General features: G+C 40.3%; 1 protein-coding gene across 1 annotated transcript in view; it reads left to right on the top strand.

The window, feature by feature from the left end:
- Positions 1 to 2,133: 2,133 nt before the first annotated feature.
- snd1 (staphylococcal nuclease and tudor domain containing 1) overlaps positions 2,134 to 23,730 on the top strand; it is a 133,914-nt gene continuing 112,317 nt past the window's right edge. Inside the window, exons 1-10 of the mRNA XM_079582761.1 lie at positions 2,134 to 2,352; positions 3,697 to 3,846; positions 7,945 to 8,065; positions 9,507 to 9,585; positions 11,284 to 11,444; positions 12,477 to 12,568; positions 12,915 to 13,073; positions 13,160 to 13,266; positions 13,361 to 13,451; positions 19,973 to 20,077. Of these exons, the coding sequence (XP_079438887.1) occupies positions 2,293 to 2,352; positions 3,697 to 3,846; positions 7,945 to 8,065; positions 9,507 to 9,585; positions 11,284 to 11,444; positions 12,477 to 12,568; positions 12,915 to 13,073; positions 13,160 to 13,266; positions 13,361 to 13,451; positions 19,973 to 20,077 (1,125 nt within the window). The 5' untranslated portion in view covers positions 2,134 to 2,292. The remainder of the gene's footprint in view (positions 2,353 to 3,696; positions 3,847 to 7,944; positions 8,066 to 9,506; positions 9,586 to 11,283; positions 11,445 to 12,476; positions 12,569 to 12,914; positions 13,074 to 13,159; positions 13,267 to 13,360; positions 13,452 to 19,972; positions 20,078 to 23,730) is intronic.

The raw sequence follows: 23,730 nt of genomic DNA, 5'->3' as shown, positions 1-23,730 counted from the left end.
CTGCGGGGTGGGCCGGTCGATATACAGTATTTTATTGCTCATAAAACGTGCACAAATGAAGATTGTTTAAGGTCCTCGCTAAACATTTAGAAGACCATACGCTGTGCGTAAATTTGAACACTCTCTCCAAAAGGGAATACGTTGGAATAAAATAAATTAAAATCCTTCAGAAAAATACCTTTTGTATCAGACCATTATATGTCTTTGTTTCATGCGCAAAATCACAGACTGACAAGACAGGATGTGCTAAAAAGCAGAGACAAAGGAGTCCTTTAACCGCGTAAAAGGGTTTCCAAACACTTCCAAAGCGCGCACAGTGGCGCAGTGCGCGCAACGGTGCCAAATGTGCGCTTCTCGTATGGCATTTTACTGAAGGACAAGGAAAAAAAAACTCTGTTGAATTGTTATATGTTTTATCATCAGGCTCCAATGTTGCTTTATATAGATTTGACTGTCTTTTATAGAGTTGTCTTTTATAAATAGCCAGAAGGATCTTTTGCACACCATTAACAGTGACGTCGCAAATCGTGTTCTTCAGTTCTGGTTTTCGTTTTCAGTGTTTGAGTTATTTTTGACAACCCACCAGGACAATTATTTGGGGTGTACATTTTAAAGTTGTAACACAAGACTATAGGCACTGGCCCAAGACAATAAAAAAGGGCAACCACACAAACGTCACAGTAGGTAGCCTTTAGGACAGAAAATTGTAGTACAGTCTACTGCTTCGAACTTGGAATCTTGAACAACTGGAATAGGTCAACATTCAATAAGTCACCGTATGACTTGAGATTGATCTCCTGGTGATACGATTTATTTTTATTTTTATGCAAGGCCAATTGAAAATAATAGACTACATTCATATCTCAACACCGCATTGTTGTGTCTCTGTGCTAAATCTTAAACCATATAAGCACAAGTATAAGATTAAAGCCCACATTTGCCTAGACAAAAAACACATGTTAAAATGATAGTTGACCCTCAACAACTTCAGACACATCCAGCACCAAATGTCAATACAAGCAGGAAAAATGTACATCTAAGCTACGGTTTAACTGTATGGTTTCATGCTAGTGTCACAACTCTCAAACCCATCCAGCCCCCTTACAAACTTACCATAAAAACTCTCAAACCACTCATATCATCACTGTCCACATAAGCATCATTTACTCAGTTGGGAAAACATGAGTACAAATACTCTCAGCTCTGCCTCATCTATAAAATAATAGATGGTTTGTCATCATCACCCCCACAGTTCTTTCACACCAGAACAACAGAACCCAGGAGAACCAGAGAAACAGCAAGAGGCATCATCCCTCTGAGAAACAACCTTTTCTGTCCGAGCTGCCCCTGAATGGAATCTCACCCCCAAAACAATTAGAAACATTAATACATATTAATTTAAAATACAGTAAAAAAAAATTGAAAAATGGCTAATTGAAAATCAGAGCTGTCAGCACTGACATGATGACCTCTTGCTGCCCCCTGCTGGCCTCTTGTCCCTTGGTTGTTAGTCTGACAGGTCTCTGTTGTTGAGTTTGTAACAGTGTTGTCCTGTTTTGTTTTTTTTCATGTACATATATTTTTGCTGTGTTGTATTTTATCGCATTGTGTTATGTATAATTGTAATTTTATTCCCTTCAAGATGACACAAAACAACTACCCAGGGACTACAGATGAAAAATAGCCTGGCATTTTCACAGAAATGTGTATGCGCTGTCCCTATAATAATAAAAAGGCGTTCAACACTGGCTGTAAATGTGTTGGCAACAAATACAATAAAAATGTTAGGCTAAACAGGTTGAATTGCATCAAGTTACTTTTTTTTTTTAAATTCAAAGCCTTAAAATGCCCTACTTGCGTAAATAAAACAGCATAGCATGTACATTTCTGGTAATCTTTTTCCGATGTCAAACTTTTACGCATGGCTATTTGCGCAAAAATACGCATGCAATGGATGAAGCGAACTTTTATGCTGGAAGATTTAAAAGCCCACGCTGTGCTGCTGATGGTGCTGACGTGTCGCACATCCTGCTCCGGAAGCGTTTCATTCAATTCGCTTACGCGCTCAAGAGCTGGCCCCGTTCGCTGCAAATCATTTTAGTCCACGAACCCGGAAAAACTTAGACGTGACTGTGTTTGCATGCCAGATTGTGTTTCCGGTATAACGTGTGTGTTGGTCTGTGCACAGTCTTTCTGCCGTGGCTTTCAGTGGAGCACCAGTCACTCTTCCCAGAGTCCCAGCTCTCTTACCAGGTTTACCCCCTCAGCGGCTCCAAATCTCCGACCGTGGACATGGCTTCAGGTTCGGCTCCAGCTCAGCCAGCCGCTCTACAGAGAGGCATTGTAAAGATGGTAAGGCTTTAGTGTGAAAAGCTTGTGCGTAAGTGTAAGGGTGCAGCTAGTTAGCTCAATAAATGTAGAGCCAAAAAACCCTGCTACGCGCGTAAAGGTTATGAGTTGAGCTTACAAAGTCAGATAGCACGTTGCCACTTTGATTTTAGCGATGGTCACCAATAATAAGTAGTCGATTAAGACACGTCTGTGACATGATCCTAGCATGTTTGCTACATTGCTAACCGGCTAAGGAGCACTGTTGAGTTTTCGTTGAATAGTTTTGCTTTGACATTTTATTTTAGTAAATGTGGCACTTAGAGTAGAGTCTTTGCATTGCGTTTCTTGGGGTTTAGGCTCAACCACTTTAACACCAGTGTTGTTACAACTTGCTTTCTGCAGAAGGTGTTCTATTTCCCAGTAAGTAAGCTAAGTGTTAGCGGATCATTTGTTACAATGTGAAAATTGCGATCAGCCTTCTTCAGTATCATCACACCTCTTCCTTCAGGCGACGTTGTGCGTGTTTTATCTGTCTAAACGAGTGACTGAGATTTCTGCTTTTGAAGACGAGGCTAATCCAGTTTGTGTAAATAAACACTTCTCATGAGTTTAAACTTAGGAAAGGGGAACTTAAGTTCTGCAACTACGATGTTTTCAATCGCACGGCATGTTTGATTCAATGGGCTCGGTCCACTACAGCTGAGAGTCCAACCACCGGGAAAGTGACACGTAGTGTGGAGTGGAGTCTTGTTGACAGTGTCTCATGGGGTTGATTTCTTAGTAATTACAATCAGGCAGCTGCCACCATCACTTCTTGATTTCCTTACCTGAATGACCATCACCCTTCCCTATCTAAAATGGACTTGTTATACCACATCTGTATGGAGAAGCTCAAACAGCCAGGTTTAATAGCTAGTCAACGGTCCGCTCTTCACTCTTATGATCTAAAGCAGTTTGGCTGAGACAGATTGTTTAGGGTTGACTTTTATCTATCCCAACATCTAAGATCAACAGCCCCCTGGATGCTCTCTAGAGGGCCTACAGATAAAACCTGTTTGCTCAGATTCATGTAAATGCCATGGTTGTCAAAGCTCACTATGGGTTATCATCTTTAGTATTTAGCCTAGACGTCAGGTGGTCTGATCTCATCCTGCAGAACTATCAAGTGTCACTTTGCTTACAGCCTGCTAGTAATCCTTTGGGGTTATGCAAAAAAAAAAGAAAATTCTAAGCGCAAATGTAAACAAGTTTTGTTTAATATCCTTACCCTTATCTTAGGGCTTATAATAAAAAACATAAGATAATTATAACATTATGATTGATTATACATACCCCTCTGTAGCTGACAGTTTTTTCTCTTTTTAGGTTTTGTCTGGATGTGCCATTATTGTTCGGGGCCAGCCTCGAGGAGGGCCCCCACCGGAGCGTCAGATCAATCTGAGCAACATCAGAACAGGGACCATGGCACGCAGAGCAGCGCAGGGCCAGCCCGACACTAAGGACGTCCCTGATGAGGTGAGTATGTTTATGTGGTCAAACTGGTCATATGTTAAGTAGTGTTATAGAGGAAGCGAGTTCTCTTTCAGTGGCTGACTGAGACACCCTCAGTGAAGGAAGGAACACTACAGCAAGTCAAACTGTACAATTCATTATTGTGCTTTATACCATGGTCTGGGTGAATACTCGATTCTGATTGGCTGGTGGGTGCTAACAAGCGTGCATTATTTTCGTATAACCGCACACGTAGTCCGGTAGTTAAATCACTGGGATATCACTCCGCTGTGGGCGTCGCCATAGCAACGCATGACACAGCTGAATCAGATAAACACGTAATTAGTGACTGACAAGAACGTATGAGATGGATTTTGTTTAATTTCAACGTTTTGGGCCAAAACAAAATGTTTGATAAATGGGAAGTAGAGGAGAGTGAGCAGCTAGGTTAGCTACTGTTAATAAAATATGAGCTTTACATTTCTATTGAAAACGGTTAAGGCACTATTCATGATTTTCAGGCGTACATAAAATGATCCTGCATTTAAACATATTTGTCTGGATTAGTAAAGTCAATCATAAAAGTTTCAGTTCGTGGGGGCCAGGTGTAAGCGGACTCCACCGCAGCTTTCCATAAACAGTTGAGCTCGTTGAACTAGCTAGCTAGCTTCCGGTTAAACACATGGATCTATTAAACAGCGTAAAAGTGAAACAACTCCTGCCCACGAGTGCCGCACATCGGTGTTTACTTCCACGGAAAAGTGCCGGGTTAGTCCTGTTGTGTTGTGATTCTGGCGATGCAGCGTGTGCTTATGTTGTTTGGTTGCGCCTGACTGAGATCCTCGTAGCTGCGGAGAATGACTCGCCCTGGGACGAGCCTTCGGTGACCGGCTAATAACCAACATAAAATAGTCCCGGTGGTCTGGCATATTTAGTGAGTTTAGTAAATGAAACAAATATTTATTATAAATGTTACGTTTGTGGGACCATGGTATAAGCGGATTAAACAACTCGGAGCCGTGCATTCGACGGTTATAATGCACTTCGCGGAGTAACACCACTCCGCTGCGCGTCGTGGTGTTCTTGACTCCGCGTCGTGCATTATAACCGTCGAATGCACGGCTCCTCGTTGTTTAATCCTTACTTAACCTATGTGCAATATGTGTTAATACTGTCACTTTATCATCACTTCCCCACTAGTGGTGTGACAATATATCGATTTGGTGATATATCACGATATTCTGCACCACGATACTGATACAGGACTGTTGTTTCTTGTTTATTTAAATGTAAATGAAGGGATCTGCTACAGACCGATCAATTGGTCCATTTATTGACAAAGCAGGTCTTATTTATTCACTAATTTATATATACAGTGGTCCCTCATTTATCGCGGGGGTTACATTCTAAAAATAACTCGCAATAAACGAAATCCGCGAAGTAGTCAGCTTTATTTTTTTTTACAATTTATATACTATGTTTTAAGGCTGTAAAACCCCTCACCACACACGTTATACCCTTTCTCACTAAATCCCTCATGCCTGGTGTACACTGCCATTTTATTTGTCCAATAAGATTTTTAGGGATGGAAACATCGTGAGCTGCTCTTGTCTCCACTGTGTGGTTGTTCAAACTAAGAGACAGTCGGAGCCATGACCAAAGTTTTATCGTAGCAGTTTCAGGCTACAGAAGGCTCGTGTTTAGCTGAGGCGAGCGCCACATGCTCACGGTGTTTATTTTCACGGAAAAGTGCAGAGTAAAGTAAACATGGAGTCGGACCTGCCCAGGATCTCTGACACTGTCAGAGATCCCCTCTGCAGTGACAGGAGGCTCACTCTACGACTAGTCGATCTGGACGCAGAACACAATGCACGTATGGCGTTCATACGCTGTAAAAAAGCATGCAAAATTGTACTAAAAATAATCCACGAAACAGTGAGGCTGCGAAAGATGAACCGCGTTACAGGGAGGGAACACTGTGTGTGTATATATAAGAATAGAGTTACAATGCACATGAAAACAAAAGTATTAAAGTAAGTAAAGTAAGTACTACAACTATTGATATGTTGTAGTTTATTTTATTTGAATGGAGTTTGATATCCTGTATATTTTTCTCTATTCTATTCTATTCTATTCTATTCTATTCTATTCTATTCTATTCTATTCTATTCTATTCTATTCTATTCTATTCTATTCTATTCTATTCTATTCTATTCATCTTTATTCTTTGATTGCAACTTCAACATTTGTTTTCAAGCGGTTAATTAACACGATCATAATGTCTCATGAGCCTCAATGCACGTCGTTAAATAAATATAAATAAATGCATAAATAAATAGAATAAAAATAAGTCTAAGTCAGCACTTTTGGACTATGTTCTGTTGTTTATCCTGAAAAAGACCAAAATGTTGGGGTGATGAATTGAATAACCAGTGTGCAGAGCAGATTGTTAAAAGGTGCAGAAAAAGACCTAGATATTCCAGAATCAAGTCTTTGCAATCTCTGCATGGCTAAGTCAAGGTAAAAGCATAAACAAAGATGTCCAAAAAGAGCCTGGACACAAGTGTAGATTACTTTTCATTCGTTCTTTTTTAAAGTTTGTCCTCAGTTTTAAAAGGCTTACCTAAAGAGGCATTGTTTTTTATAAACTGGTGGAAATCAAGATTACATTGCAAAACAGTGGATCCAAATTTAGGCAATAACATAACATCTGAGTTTGTAGTTGTTTTTAAGGCGTAGGTAGGTAGGCATGTATGTATTAGGGATGTTCATGCTTAACCTCTTAACTGTTACTAATTACTAACATAACCAAGCCCTTTGCCCGGCTAACTGTGAGTGTCACGTGTCAGCTCTGCTGTGTGCACTTCTGATATATTTTTTATCCAGGGGCGCTTCATTCTTTCAAGTCTCCTTTTCTACATAACTTTATCGCCTTTTCACAAAATGTATGAAATTTGGCGACACTTGTCCTCTTCTAAACAGTGGATAGTGACGGACAGTCGGCCTCTCCAGCTGCTCACACATCAGTGCGCACTCACCTGTCCTTCCTTTGTGCGGCCCATGCACACAGGCAATCTGATTTTAACATAGCGCTGGATTAATCTTCATGGCATTTAAAAAAAATAGTAGGCCTGAAAGTGATAGAGTTCTAGGGAGTTATTTATGGCCCATTGAGGCAGTTGGACAAAACGTCACTATGATAACAATATATGTATGTACCAGTATGTACATATATAGTCACTAATTTGTTGAGTTAACACGAAATAAAGAATTGGAAAACAAATAAAGTAACTTGAAAATTGTTCAAATGGTTGATGAGAATTATCCTGATTGGATAATTGTTGTGAAATGTAGACCAATAATATTTATGAGATTTACAATATACAAAACACTCTTCATACTCTAACTTTAAAAACAAATAGGTTTTCCTGATGATTGACATGGAAATGTAATTAACTAACTTTTGCAAAACTACAACATATCCATGTCATTTTTGCACTTTTTGTGTCTTTGTATACCACAAACGATTAACCGATGACTAAAATAGTTGTCAACTATTTCAATAATTGATTAGGTGTCGATTCATTGATTAGTTGTCCTATGGGTTTAATAACTATTATTTTGTGAATGTGGGTTTAACCTTGCAAAAACTACTGCCTCAGTCGGCAGGTCCGAATTGGCAAAAAAAAGTGGACCTGGTGTTTGTCGTCTCTTTATTTTTATGGTTGCCGTAAAGTCAAGGGATGCCATTATGTCATGTGTGATGTCATAATGTCATGGTGATGTGTTCATAAAGTCCATCTTTCTAAATAGTTACATCTAATTTTTATATCATTTTATATACATTATGTATAATAAGAATGATAGTTAGTCTGAGTTTATATTGTGCTTTTCCACCTACATTAGGCACTCAAAGCGCTTTATATAAGAGAACCATTCACACTCTACATTGCCTCCAGTGTCCGTGTACACTGGTGTATGAAAAGTGTCTTGCCCAAAGACACAACAGCATGCACCTGTGGGAGCTGGGATTCTAACCTAATCTTTTGGCTGTAGGATGACCCGCTCTACCACTTGAGCTATTGTTGCCCATATAGTTGAATATATTTTTTCTCTTTGTAGCCTTGGGCCTTTCAAGCCAGAGAGTTCCTGCGAAAGAAGTTAATTGGGAAAGAGGTGTGCTTCACTGTCGAAATCAAAACTGCTTTGGGCCGGGAGTATGGCATGGTCTATCTTGGCAAAGGTAAGAACTGCTACTTGCTAAAATGCTTTCAATTTCCAACCTCTGTAACAATGTAGTAGCAGCAGTGGTAGTGGTGGTGCACAATAATATTGGCCAGATAATGATTAGCTATTATTAGACTTCATGACAGATGTCATACTAATAATCTCATGTTAGTTAGCCGATGATGATGATAAACAAGCCCATTGAATCTTCTGCCTAAGCCCGGTGTCTTTGCCTTTGATGCTCCAGTCTGTCCCTCGGTCTGAGCTGCCACTACTGCAAATTCATGGCTGGAGATTTACAGTATAACAGCAGAATCACAATCTCCTGAAGCACACTTCTGTACTGTTTGGGTTGAAAAGCAATCCAGCAAAACCATGCTGTTGCCGCTCCCTGTGAAGAGGGATCTGAACCTTCACACCAACATCACTCCAACTTTTCAAAGCGGAGACAAATTATGAAAACACAAGGAAGTTCATATATGCACACGCCCAGCATTAAAGTAAGATATTAATTATGGGACTGAGCAGACGCAGCCGTCAAAGCCCTCGGGCACAACGTATTTTTTATATCTATGAAAAATAGATAAACAGGTCAACAAAAAAACAAAGCAGGTCCTATAACGATGTCTTTGTTGTGTCAAAATATACTTAAAGTAGTACATGCATGGATATGCTGCCAGTGATCTGAGATTTGTTAAATTGACTGTGCGGACAGGGATTAAGCCAAGTAAATATGACAATTAAAGAGGCAAGTCAAATTAACTTCCATCAAAATTGTTGTACTTTTGCATTTTCTAGTGAGGAGCGCTGTAAAGATTGGTCGCCCAGGTCTCCAAACTGGCCAGAACCGCCACTGTGTTCCTTTTTTTTTCTTCAGATACAGTGGGGAAAAAGCAGAAATGTGCTGAAAAGGGCGTCCACGCTACAGGACTGTCTCTTTCAATCATCTGCAAACCTTTATTTGCGCACAGTCGCTGATATGGGATTGTTTCTCTCTCAATCTGCCCCTTGTATAGCAGCATTAGATGACACACAAGGCAGCGAAACTTTCAAATGACATAAGTCATTTGAAATTGAGTTGGTGGGCAACTAATAATTCTATTGTGGAAACTGGCTGAATTTTTGACTTGGTTTATGATTAAATCTGTAATGGCTGGACATTGAAACAAATTAATGTTTGTGCAAATGCCAGATATTGGCTTTCAGTATTGATTGTATTGGGCTGCAAAAAAAAAACGTAATTCAAATTTTGTGCATCACTAGTAGTAATATAGGTTTACATTGTTATAAACATAAGCTCAGGCTAAAGATTATGCAATATCAATGTGAGTCAAGGTTCAACATTCTGTAATGTTTGCAGTGTTTTGATAATTATGTTTTTTTTTAATGAAAATGATGCCTATAATAAAGCTACATAAGTTCATTATTTACTTTTAGTCATATACTTCTCTTTCTAGATTCAACTGGGGAGAATATTGCTGAGACTCTGGTTTGTGAAGGCCTTGCCACAGTCCGTCGGGAAGTTAGAGGAAACAAGTAAGTTATCCCTCACAACAATTTAAAGTAGTTTAAAACTGGACTGCAGCTTCAGAATATTATTGTAAAGTCTGTGATGGCAAGGTCAGAAAAATAGGCCTAGTAAAAAGAGCATGGGTGCCCAAAGTTTTACCCTCCGGGGGGTTGAGAAGTGCCAGGGGGCTACAGGCCAAATGCAGCGATTTTTAGCTGTTAAAGTCAAGCCCCTTTATTATTATTAATGTATGTGTCATTTGCATTACTTTTATCAATGCCAATAACATGCTACATTTTAAAGAACATTAATTATAACAAAATAACAAAGCCCCAGTCTGAGCAAAAAAACTAATCGCACTTGCACCGTGATGCACCAAACAGTGGGTCCTGCACCGTGAACCCAACTGACCTGTCCAAAGATAGCTGAACCGTTACACCCCTACCAATCAGTAATCTTTTAAACGCCTGTTTTACCAAATATCTATTACTATTACATAAGCAGCCTGTATATTCAAGGTATGTATTTTTGTCCATATTTCGCCTTACTTATCTAGTCAATAGTGCATTAATTTTCACTGTGCAAGCAGCTCGTTCCTGCAGCAGTGACGGCGCGCTCACAGCAACTGCAGCAGGAGCGGATTGAGAGGCCAGCTCTCTAATGCATTCTCTAATGCAGGCAGGCTTTCCGGTCGTCTGCCTGCAAGCTACTGTAAATAAACAGAATAGCGGCACGGTGCGGGTGTTCTGAGCTTTGAGCCGCATTTGCATGGAGTTTAAATGAATTCAACTCTATGCAAATGCAAATCGATTTGCTGCTGTAACCACCAATCACTGAACAAGCTCTGACAGACGCTTGTACCCAATAGGCTCACACACTTCAGCTCCGTCTTATATACCCCGTCTCCACATGCTCCTGCACGAGGAGTCTCGTGAAGGAATTAGAGCAACTCCTGAGAGCTGTTTAGCCCAAACAATAAAGCCTTGCTATGCTGCAGTTGCAAAGATATATTGGAGTTTAAAAAAACAACAACAGAATTTTCTATTGTTAGGGAAAAATATTACTGTAATATTGAAAAAGAAACCTGCACAGAACTGCCTAATACGTGTAGGGCAGTGTGACCTTAAATTAGTCAAGTTGATTTTTTTTCTGCACCATGACACAGTCCTATACCTTGGAGCCAGGAGACATGACTGTATTCACGGTATTCAATTTATGTAGTGTTGTAGTATACCAGAAGGGGGCAGTATTGTCCTTTCGAAAAGGCATTGAACACACCAGTGCACATAATGAAATATCTTCCTTAAACAGAGTCTACAACACAGTATCAAGCACCTGTGGTAATACTAGTATTTGTTCAATATACTGGAGAAAATTGACAGGCTCTTTTCATATTGCAAGATACTTTACCTTGGTATTTGAGTGTTTGATGTTCCAGAGAAACCGCAGTATTAATGAGGCTTTGTGTAGCATCAATACGCTGTCTTTATTTAAGATTTATTTGTCCGAATTTTATTTTTACTTAACACTAGCACTGAGATAAAAGTTCAGTGCTACCTCATTGAATACATAGGGTTAAATCTTCACATACAGCATAATGCTTCACAAACACATTTTATTTTCAAGTATTTCTAATGTATACGAGGACCCAGATACTGCTGTAACATTTTGGTATACTGTCTTTTAATGGTTGATTATGTTTTGAGTGTGATTTTTGTTCCCAGTCCAGAACAGGCAAGGCTATGTGACTTGGAGGATCAGTCAAAAGCAGCCAAAAAAGGCCAGTGGAGTGAGGGAAGTTCGGCACATACCATCCGGGAGATGAAGTACACCATAGAAAATCCGCGCAACTTTGTTGACTCTTTGCACCAGAAACCTATCAATGGTAAGTAATATGAAATGTACAGTTTTGGTCTTTATAGCGCCTACGTTCACATAATGGGCTTGACTGAAAGGAATCCAATACTGTTATTAGTTTAGCTGCAGATCCATTGCAATGGTGAAAGTATCTTCTTAAGGGTGTTTAAACAAGTAGTGTTATTGTTCACTGGCTGATTAATTTAGTGTCTGACTAGCCCGAGGTGTAGTGTGAAACGTAATTGGTTGTGGGCTCATTTCACTAGACTTTAATTGAAATGGGGAAATGAACATACCATGAGACTTTGATCCTTATTTCCCTCTTTTTCTCTTCATGGAAGGCAGAACCCTATTAAACGGCACATGCATTGTGCACCAAAGTCCTGCATAAGCCAAGAACAGAAATGTCTGCTGCTTTTATCAAGTACTGTGCTGTGGCCTCTCTATAAAATTATCCAGCATAACGCTGCTGCTTTCTTTTTTACAAATATTTTAATGAGCACTGAATCCACACTGTATGTATGTGATTAGTTATCTAGTTTGAACTGGAGTTCAGGAGCTATTCTTGTATTATCTGTAAGCAACCACAAGCGCAATGTGTTGTTGCTTAGACTAATTATTTTATGCACTGTATGCCAATGATAATGTACAATGAAATTGTACTACTTGCATGAAAATGGAGGTCTTTTGCCCTTTTTTTCTTCTTTTTTTTGCTATTTAGTATCCATATAAATAGTAAAAAAAAAAAAAGTTTAAGTTTGTGTGCATCTAGGAGAGTGTCTTTAAGTGGACTGTGAAATGGGCCAAGGAGGCACAACATTTTCCTTTTTTGTGAAGTACCTGCGAGTAATTCTCTAGTGAGGCACTTCAGTCCCTGCACAGAAGTAAAGCTCTCCTTTGTTCTTGAAAAAGAAGTGTGACTCTCTGCAACCCAATGAGTCACATAAAAGGCCTCCCTCTATTGCTTCCCATGGAAATGAGACAGAAGTTGTTACATTTATCTGCGTCTCTGTAATTTTTCATAAAAGATGAATAAATAAACGGATGCATTTCTCTGTAGCAATCATCGAACATGTGCGTGATGGCGGTGTTGTCCGTGCCTTGCTTCTGCCAGACCACTACCTTGTAACTGTAATGCTGTCCGGAGTGAAGGTAAACACAGCTTACTTGAATGCTTAACAAAGCCTTTTCCTTTTTTTTTGTCCATTTTAATTGTGTGTTTTGAAACACTATCTTTATTCATAACTAAACAATCTCTTTTGTTCGTTGTTTGTTTTCACATCTACTTCACTAAATTTACACATCCATCAAACTCAGCCTTGTTTTGTCTGAGAACCACTTAAGATTTTGTACCTCGCTACTGAAGTTGATGCTCTGTTTTTCTTTTTCTTTTGCTTGCTGGCCTTGTTTAGTTCTATAAGGATCGGTCTGTTGAAATGTGAAGCTTGACGCTAGTTTTTGTCTGACTGTTCATTCACTTCATGTCAATCTTTCCTAGTGTCCAACCTTCAGACGTGAAGCAGATGGCACAGAATCACCGGAGCCGTTCGCCGCTGAAGCAAAGTTCTTCACAGAGTCTCGTCTTCTGCAGAGGGATGTTCAGATCATCCTGGAAAGCTGCCCAAATCAGATCATACTGGGTACCATCCTTCACCCGGTAAGTTTAGAATCACTGATCTAATCCAACCGTATACACTGCTTTGAGTTTGGGAATAAATGAATAAAAAAAAAATACTGTTGCAGAATGGAAACATCACTGAACTACTACTGAAAGAAGGGTTTGCCCGTTGCGTCGACTGGTCAATGGCTGTTTATTCACAAGGAGCTGAGAAACTTAGAGCTGCTGAAAGGTAAAGCACAAGTGACCTGCTGGTTCTTTTCAACTGTTTATAATTTACCCCACTCAATTATTTTTTTGTGTGTTTGTTTTTAAATCATATACAGATCTGCAAAGGAGCGTAAGGTTCGCATCTGGAAAGACTATGTGGCACCCACAGCCAACCTCGACCAGAAAGACAAGCAGTTTGTAGCCAAGGTATGATTCAGTTGAAACCGTTTTGGCCCATTTGAATCTGTGATACTATAAAGGATTGATAACGCATTGACATACATCAGCTTTTACAGTATGTCGTTTATTAAGGGATGCACCGATCCGATACTGGTATCGGATATCTGAGCCGATACTGGAAAAAATACAATATCGGGTATCGGCTACAAATATCCGATACTGAGCCGATACCAGTTTTGGCTTTCAACACCTAAATCTAAGTGAATATGGACATGCTGTATGCCATTTTAAAGCTAAGGACCTGGAGAATTAAACTGCTGAGTTAGTTTTAACCTACCCCTACCCCTAACCTGTATTTTGATCCCCGCGCCAAATGCCGTGTTAGCAATAGCATGCTAAAGCTAGCGGGTGCATGCTAATGCTGACGAAAACTAATCAAGGCTGGGTCAGAAACTATGATAGAAATACCTAAAGCTAAATACAATAAAATAACCACTGCTGAAGCCAAGTGTCTGTATTTTAGTTTAATAAACAACTGATCTAACATATTTGTAATTGTCAGATCACTTCATGTGAGTTGTTTATATTAATGCAACCTAAAGCCTGTTATTTACCCAAGGATGATTTGTGTCCATCCATTAGTTTAACAATAGATATAATTGATAATTGATCTGTAACATAAAATATAAAATATGACTTTATTGATCTTAAAATGGAGAGAAGAGTCAATTCAATGTTTCACTCAGAGAAAGCCACTTTTAAGAAAGTGTCTTGGTATTGGTAAATATCGGATATCGGCAGATACTCAAACATCGGTATCTGTAGCAAAAAAGCTGGATCGGTGCATTATTTGTGTGCTTTTGCTCTTTCCATTTTTAGGAAACAATACAACCTAAGCAAAGCTACTTTGAAGCCGCTAATGAAGTATAACCTCTTGCCCCTGTTTTATTTTTTCATTTTCACCCCCCACTGAACAGAGGAAAAATAACAATCCTTTCACTAAAGGGACAAATAGGAATGCTTAACAGCAACCTTGAAGCACTCCCCAGTCAAATTAGGTCCAAATTGCTAGCGTACACCCCAGCAGCGGCACAGAATGACCCCCAAAAGCCAGGAACTCCAGACATTAACTTTGAAGGTTATTGGTTTACGACTCAAGGGGAGAGCTATGTCCTTAATATCAAGCACAATGTGATGAACTTAGGTTGTCAACAAACATTACTTCAAATCAAGTGAGATGGACTCCTTGGTACATCTTGATTGAGTGCTTTAACCTTCTTTTCACAATAAGATTAAGATTATGCTATGCAAGATTAAAGGAATAAAGCCAGTCCAGGTATGTGTAGCAGTCTTTTTTCAAACTGACGTAGTAATATAATTTGTATAGCTGCCATTAACTGACCACTGAGGTCCATGTATTCTTTCTCTGACTTGTGGAGAAGCTACAGAAAGGATTAAACATTAATGTTATCAGTGTGAGGCTCTTTCAGATCTCTGACAGAACAGGGCTGGTTGTGGCCTGTGGGGTGTGGAGTGAGATTGGTAGCTCGCTCAGGAGGTTGTGCAATAATGAAAAGAAGTTGTGAAAAAGACAAGGATAGATATATATAAAAAACAGATGAAAGTCAGGTTGTGTGATGTGATTTAGATGAAGTGGAGTAGGATTACCCACATGGTGAACCTTATTTGGTGTAGGCGGAGCGGCTGCTGTCCTCTCTGGGATCCTTGCTCTGTTTTGCTGTAGCTGTGCACTGCCAATGCCCCCAGTAAAACCTTGATGCACCTGTTTGATCTCTGCTGGACTCTTCTTCATCCTCCCTTCCTTTATCTCCGCCTCTGCCAACCGCTGTCTGTCCAATAAGTGCCAAAGAGTTGCAGGTGTCCAAGTTTAAGGGATTAAAAATCGTCCCTTATATCCAAGGCTGCCAACTTAAAATACCGTTTGTGTAAATGTCCTGATTGATTAAATATGCTGCTTTCGTATGCTGCTTTGCTGCGTTTACGGGCTGTAACGCCTGTGGTGTATTTTTGGCATAAGTTTGAAAACCGATACGCACAGGCTGACAAGGAAGACAATTTGGCCACGAACATGTACAAAACAAGTTTGGTGAAGGTGTTGAGACTGTACAGAGAAATATTAGGAAATTACCTTATTATTGTGTAAGTTTTGTGTGAGTGAAACACAGTGTACATCACATTTGCCGTTCCTAACCCTAATCATTACCCTAACCCCTGATCATAAACCTAACCCTAGACCCTGATCAAAGGAAGGCAAGTAACTGGGGTCGCACAGTGGTTAGAGATCGTGCTTCACAGCCTGAACATCCTGGGTTCCATTGCCACCTTTCTTTGTAGAGTTTGCATGTTCTCCCCGGTTTCCACTACTCCCACTAAAAACAGGTACAATAGGTCAGGATGAATGAGTGTGCGGATGGGGGACGGATGGAAATTAGCACAAGGCTCCATGAGAGACCCACGTGTGTTCATTAACATGCACTGTCCACTGACCAAATAAACCAATAAATAAAATCTGTCAGACTGCGTGCAAAAAGCGCCCTCGTTCCTCCAGCTCTTACAATACTGTCACATGTTTTAATCACGTTGTTTCACATAGTGGAGCCTTACAAATGCAGCTTTAAAATATCTTGACTATTGAATTTTGACTTAAAGTCCAAATCCAAGATATTTAAAACAGTCTGATAGTATGTATTTTGGAAAATGCCTAATTTTGAGAAAGGATTTTGAAAAGAGATTTTATGAACAAAATGTTCTTAAACACACTTTAAAAAGACGTAGTTATAGTCCCTCAGTGAATTTAGGTCTCACTCCAATACGATTTGCCAAAAAGCTGTGACTCGACTTCACTTGACCCTCATGAGCAATTGACTTTGAGACGAGAAGAATATCACGACTTGTGTCTTGCTTGACTCATGACTTACTGCCACCCCCAGCTGTAAGCATGCACAACTAGCTTGTAGACTTTATATGCGCCGTGCCGACCTACAGTACATACACGAGAAGTTATTCAGGCCCGTCACTGCCGACTTGTGATGTCCCTGTTTCATTCACTTGACACCTAATACGGATGCGACTCGCACAGGGACACATCTATCCATCAGTCTGATCATAGGCCGCTCCTAGGTCCACGTCCACTGCGCTTTTCACATTTTATTATCTGAGTGATGGATAGAGTGGAGCCACAGCAGCAGCAGACCCAATCCTCAAAAGTCTGCCCTGCGCATCTTCCTTTTTGGCTGTCTCTCTCCTCCCACATCGCCTGGGACTTGAGCAGCGGATGTAGGCCATGTCCCAGTGGTTTCCCCCCCCCCCCCCCCCCCCCCCCCCCTCTCTATCTCTTCCTCTCCTCTCTGTGTAGCCGATGACCTATGAGGTGTCGAATAAAAGGTGATGTGCCGGAAACGTCTTCATTAATCTTACCATTGAAGATCTGTCAAGGCACCATTTCATCAAGCTTTTTAATCCATAATATAATAAGCATTTGGCTAGTTATCTTATATCATTTTAAAATAACTGATGGGCCCGACTTTGAAGGTGGAAGGAAAAAATACATTTAGTGTTAGAATGTTCAAAAGCTCTTTTAAAATGGCTTCAGGCTCTGAGTTGTGGAATATTTGTCTTTTTTTTTTTTTTCACTGAAATGAGTCAAGTGGAAAAGCAATTAGGCTACAATACGATAGCGATGCCTTTTAGCCCGTCACAGGTATTGCTCTAAAGCCCGCTCTTTTTCCACGTTTTGTCACTTGTGCATGTTCACACCTCAGGCTGGTGCCAAGTGGTGTATCATTATTAGCATCAGAAACACTAGCTCATTTGCAAAAGCGTGCAATTTGGGTGACAAATCACGCCTGGCAGTCGAACTGAAACGCTGCCACAGCTTAGGTGATCGTCTGATTTGAGTAATGACTAAATCTTGGCTAAACTTGCACTTTACACATTGGTTCAAAGTAACTACATTTATGATAATAAAAATAACAGATTTTTGGACACTGCATATGTTATGTCAGGCTTGAGCAGAAGGGGGCAGTAAATCTCTGTTCGATGAGCACTGGTTTGGACAGTGCATCACACGGCTCAATTGTCTCCTTTGTCGGCTTGTTTGACCCCCACACCAGCTACTTTGCAAAGTCTTTTTTTCGCTGTTATTTTATCTTTGTATCCGTTTCCATCTTCTTGGTCTCGTTTTTTCCTATTTGCTGTGAGATAACAGTCTCTCTCTCTCTCTCTTGATGCGTGTTGATCTGTCCTCATCGCCTTTCTCGTCTCGCCTCCTGCAACTGATAATTAGCCTTTAAATGTTGAGCCAATTTCTGTTGAGCCATTTTCTTCTGCTCCCGTCTCTCTCTTCCACTCTATTTACTTGCGTATATCACAAAATGACCTTGTTACGGCGTCAATTTGTGTTGGCTGCTTTGTGTGCTCCTTTCCCATGTGTACGCAAGCCACTCATGACACCTCTTCCCTCATTCTGTCTTTTTCACTTCAACTCCCTTTAGAGTACGTTGTCAGTGTTTAGTATATGACGCATTTTTGGCTGCTGTTGTGGACAGCCCATTTAGTCTAATTTCTCTCTCCCTCTTTTTTCACCTCTTAATTTGTGCCAATCTCATGTAGCTAAAGGAATTTATTCTGTGCTTAACTGCTTTTGGCATTTTTTGCTGTTTTTGTTCACTGACTCCCACTCTGTCCACCGTAAGTGTGATGCATGGCCTGTACTTTTTTTTTTAGCGCTCAGAGCTCGGGAGCAGCCTACATATGAAGCAGCTTGAGTGATGCTTGGACCATTTAATGCACATGTGGGAGGCAACATGTGTAGTGGCATTGATTTCTCAGTCTCCTGCAAGCGGCCTACTTAAAGCCTCTCTTTCTAGATGCCTCCTCCATCTCAGTCATATTATAGCCCCAATCTGTCTTCATACTTGGGGGACTGCTCAGGTACATAAAGGGGCTGGCTGGAGCAACAAATGTTCATTTAACACTTGAGTGGAATTCATTTCACTGAATTCATACACACATTTTAGGAGTGCCACGGAGACCCCAGGCAAGCCAAACATGGACATAATAGATCGCAGTGGCCATAAACAAAACGCGGCTCTTTCCCCACCCCACTATTATGGCCTATATGTTGGCCCTGTTTTTGTGCAGCTACTCATGCGTCTTCTTGAGCCTGTACAATAGTTGAACACAAATCAAATGACAAACTGATAATTTCTTAGGTCAGGAAGTCTGTGCAAACTCCTTTGTGACACTTTCAGCTGTGGTAATCACATTGTTTTCTTGTAGGAGAGGAAACTTCATTTGACGCCATAGATCCACATCATAAACGTGACATTTGTGAAAGAAAAACAGATCTCCTGCTCTGTTGTGTGTCTAATTATAGCTCATTCTCCTCCAGCGTGAACCTGGAAGTCAGAGGCTACATTAGCACAGGGTTGGCATTGGCGGTCCACACTGAAGACTTCTCAACTCTGTCTCGCTGTGAACTATGGCTGAGATGAGCTTCTAATTTACTCAAGTGAACAATGGGGGAGGGCTAGAAGCGCATTAAAGAAACGGCTGATAACAACAGGAAAAGTTACAAGTGAATCAACAAAACAAATTATTTGAATTGTATGTTTTAATGCATGTTATAACCACGCCCAACCGGATTTGCATTTCTCATTCACCCTTGCTTATAGTACATGTACATGGTAGGGGAAACTGGAACACTCGTACGTAACCTATGCAAGCATGGGGAGAACACACAAATTCCGAAAGGCTCCACAGAAAGGCTCCACACGGTCCGGAAATCAAACCCGGGACTTTCCTCACTGCCGGTTTTATTTTTATGCATTGTCACTATTTGTAGTATGGCCCTATTAGCCTTCCATATTATTTTGTCATGATGGCTGGTGGATCAGCGTCTCCAAAGTATGAATTTATCTGCTGTGTTGTTGTGTTCCTGGGCAGCAGTTATCTACAAGTGAAGTCATCGCCACCATTAATACTAACACTCAAAGCACTTCAGTGTGAAGATGGACAGTGCTCTGAAGCTTGACACCCAGATTAGCTCAGTTGTAGAGTCCACCTTTTATCAGCTCAGGCAACTGTCCGAAGCGAAACCCTTTGTGACAAAATATCTGGGGAACAAATTGTTTAGATTACTGAATTCACTTTATGTCGGGCTCAATTAATGCTCTATAATTAACGTTGGATTGGACTAATGGGGAAATCGTTATTTGTCAAGCGCTACAGATACATCTTTTTTAGAAGACCCCGATATTTCCTGTTATCTTGACAGTTATGCAGTTTAATGCCACATTGTGCTCTGAAATGAAAGCATAGGACAAATAAACATCAAACCTTAGAGGGTTATTTACTTATACAGAGTCACAGACACCTTGAACTACCCTGGTATGCTCCCATTTGGTCTGGAGTTAACATTAAAGTGTGATAATCATCCAAAACAAATGTACGACCAGTGTAATGTACCACTTAATGTCAGCCTCTGTGTACCCTCGTCATGTAACACACGTTTCTTGTAATTCCAGGTGATGCAGATTGTCAATGCTGATGCCATGGTGGTCAAGCTGAACTCTGGAGAATGCAAAACCATTCATCTGTCTAGCATCCGTCCCCCGAGGACCGAAGGAGAGGTTTGTGTTCTTCCTGAATTGTTGTTACAATGCGCTTGTGTGCGCTCATGTCATGAAGTGTCGGCTTGTTGATGAGAAAGGCCAATGTGAATTGTTCTGCTTTTGCACCTAAAGCTATCACACATTACGTATGGATCTCTTTGACATTGGCAACAACCTTTAACTTTCCTCACCACAGCAGCAGCTTGGTTTTTGTGACTATGTGAGTATGTCGTGACCACCGGGTGGCGTCTCTGCAGTTAGGGCGCAGGCAGGCTCACTGAGACATTTGCACACACCCAGTGGATGCAGCACTGCAGAGTGAGGTGGATCGATTTTTTTTTTTTCTCGCTCCACGCTCGTTTTTTCCCCCCACACTATCACTTCTACTCTCTGAGCCATGCACACATGCAAACAGGAATGTTTAGAGATGCAGACACATTTACACACTCTCTCAGCTGCACATACCAAACCATATTTTACATTCCCAAGTGTATTATAGACAACAGTTCCTGTAAGCAACCTTAATACAAATTACACTATTTTCATTACCGTTAAGTAGATATTTGTATTCATTTCCTTTCTGCCTGGAGAGAAGGCATCAATTTTTAAAATGTGCTCGCTCTGTGTGACTCAGGAGGAACAATTTGTTTAATAGTAAAAAGGCTTTTGTTATAAAATTGGTTGCTTTGCCAAATAACCACAGATGTATTAAACACAATCTATGCTGTTAACAATCGCATCCATTTATATGCAAGTCATGTTTCAGAATGCCTCTTCCAAGTATGAGGTAGCTTCGCCTGTGTTGTAAAAAAGCAGATTGCAGACAGTTTGAGAGACTCCTTTTCTTTTCTTTTTGGTTTTGATTGTTTTCGTTTTATTGACCTTTTTTTTTTCCACTTCCATTTTGATTTTATAGCCTGCTCTTTCCACTCTTTCTGTTTATCTGCCTAGTTAAGCTTTTATTCCTCTCACACTCTTCTCCCCATCCCCCTATCCTTGTTGCTGTCTTTCCGCTGGTGTCGTCGTTTGTGCCATGCATCAGTAAGAGACAGCCTTGTATCTTCGCTCCCTGCGCCTCCCCCAGTCCAGTCACTTTCACTGTCTTTTCGTCTCAAAACTTTCTTTTATATCAATCACTTATCAATGACCTTCCCTCGTTTTTTGTGTGCTGTGCTGCTGTCTTTGGCAGAACCAGCTGCTTCAACAGTTTGCTTTCTGTGCATCATTACTCTGTCATATGTTCCTCAAAACCCCCAGATGTGATTGTTGTTGCTCTGCAATTATTATAGCGGGTTTTTTGCTACCGTCGCTTTCCCATTTTCAGTTCTCACGGTTATTGTGTGTGGTGCAGTTCTGCTTGATCCTACTTTGGCTTGTATTTAAACCTCTGATTAGTGAAGCTATAAGGAATGACATAGCTATATGTTGCATAATTGTATGATAAAAATCCTCCCTAAATATACCTAAGATCCTTCACATGTTTATTTTACCTATACCTATTTAGTACTTAATTCCAGTCTATTTTATCTGTTCATACATTTTCCTCTTTTTGCGACTGCCCTGTTAACTGGAATTAGTCATGACAATGCTGGTGTGTTTTTGGAGGCGATATGAATATTAAGTGTCTCGATATCACTTGCATTCGAACTGCAGCTGATTTTGAGTCAGGACAGACAGTGCAGCTAATTCTACTGCCAACACTCAGAGCAGCATGGTTTGTGGAGCTTCTGCAGATGCTGAAAGCTCAAAATATGGCTTCATTTAACCTGTACGGAAGAAGTTAAATATTGAGAAAATTGTTTCAGTGGATTTATGTACTTGTTTGTTACTGTAGTTACTAGTGTTCAGGAGCCAAAGAGTCTTTGTACCCATCTCTATCTGTTCTGCTATTTGGTCAGTGTTGTCGCTATGGCAGCAATGCAGAGCTCTGGTTTCCTGAGACTGTGACGAGCCTGCGCTGTTTTCAGTTTGACAATTTTACATTTTCTCATAAATTAACATCAAATGTTCTTGTAAATAGTCGTGACTGTTCTATTATTAAACTTTCTTTTTTAGTCATTCAAAGACAACCACTTTATTGGACACAATGTCTATCGATCCCTGTATTATGTTTAACAAAATACATTTACAATTCAGCTGAAGATTAGACCTAAAATTGGCTGTAAAATGTAATTTTGTGCGTGAAGAAAGTCACTACTTAATTACCAGACTTGGCATGAAGTGAAAGGTGATGGTGAAAAGACTTTCTAGGCACTGCAGAGAGAATGGAGGACAGGGCTAGAAACATGAGTTCCACTAAAGTAGTAGGCGACTGGGAGTGTAGCATTGCACCATCCCACAATGCACCGCGGTATGAAATGTACGATATGCATCATACTAAAGTGGTGCAAGATTGTCTATATTTAAGCTCGTCACTTCTTGCTATAAAGCTGAAGACACTCATGACCTGCAAAGTTACATTCTCCAAAAACACATGAAAGGGTGTGGCTTTGTAACGGGTTCTCCTGCAGATGACCAGGCTGCTGTAAATGATAGATCCATTACACAGTGCAATGTCAGGGGGGCAGACAAATACTTAAGATGCAATCTTGACCATAATCTGGCCTCAATAGCTTTGTATCCAAAAAAGTACACGCATACTGTTCAGGAACAGCATAAACACGAGCCTTAAATCAAATGTGTATTCTAAAGGAACTGTGAGATAGCTGAACTGTTACCCCCTGTAGACTGTTTCAGCTATAGATGCATTTTAACAGATATATTTAAGAATAGTTCATTTATGTCCCACCACTTTAATATTGTATTTCACATGAACAGGAGGGTGATTAGCTCATGATGGAGATGTAAAATCAGTTTCAGCTGATGATAGTGAGTGCGCTTGATCAAAGTGTACCCACTCGCCCAGCCCACTCTTGTGCAGAGGAGCATACTACTAAGCACACAAACATAGGGAGACTGCTTTGTCTGCGGTTTACAACAGCAAGACTCACAAATGAAAAAAATGATGAATCAGACAAAAGTCTGCAGAAATAAATCTTTGCTTTGATCACATGCAGTGGATTTGTGAGAGGTGCTCTTTGGCATTTGTCTAAAATCTGTAAACCACAAGATACCCTGACTGTACAACAGCCTATAGTCAAGTGTAAATCACTAAACATGCTTGTGCTTTATTTATGTGCTTTGGTGAGTACATAAACATACTTCATTGCTTATTGTGTAAAAAAAAAAATCCTTCACGACGTGTCAATATAATTAGAAAGGTTTGCACATTATTCCTGCTGTTAGAATATCCAGATTTCCTTTAGTGGACTAAACTATTGGGATTCAGTACATGACGCATAGACTGTAGTTAAAATAGGCATTTCCACATGGAAGAAATGCTATCTTTTCAGCAAAAATACTTCTCGCCTTGAGGTCACAGCAGTTGGGAAAACTTTACTAAACTGGCTTCCGAGCCACTACTCTACAGACAGACATACGAGACAATCCAGCCTTCAGACATGCTTGGTTAAGCTGCTTTAGCCTATGTAACAAAACTACCGTAGGTGGAACTGTGACCAAACAAAGGTCACTGAGACATGGCCAACATAGAAAGGCTCGACATGTCTGCCGTGTCATTATAAGCACACACCGTACAAGTGTCCGGTCAAAACAGTCTCAGAAATTTGGCT

This window comes from Gobius niger, assembly GCF_951799975.1.
Source record: "Gobius niger genome assembly, chromosome: 2".
NCBI lineage: Eukaryota > Metazoa > Chordata > Actinopteri > Gobiiformes > Gobiidae > Gobius > Gobius niger.
This window is presented reverse-complemented; position numbering and strand designations above follow the sequence as displayed.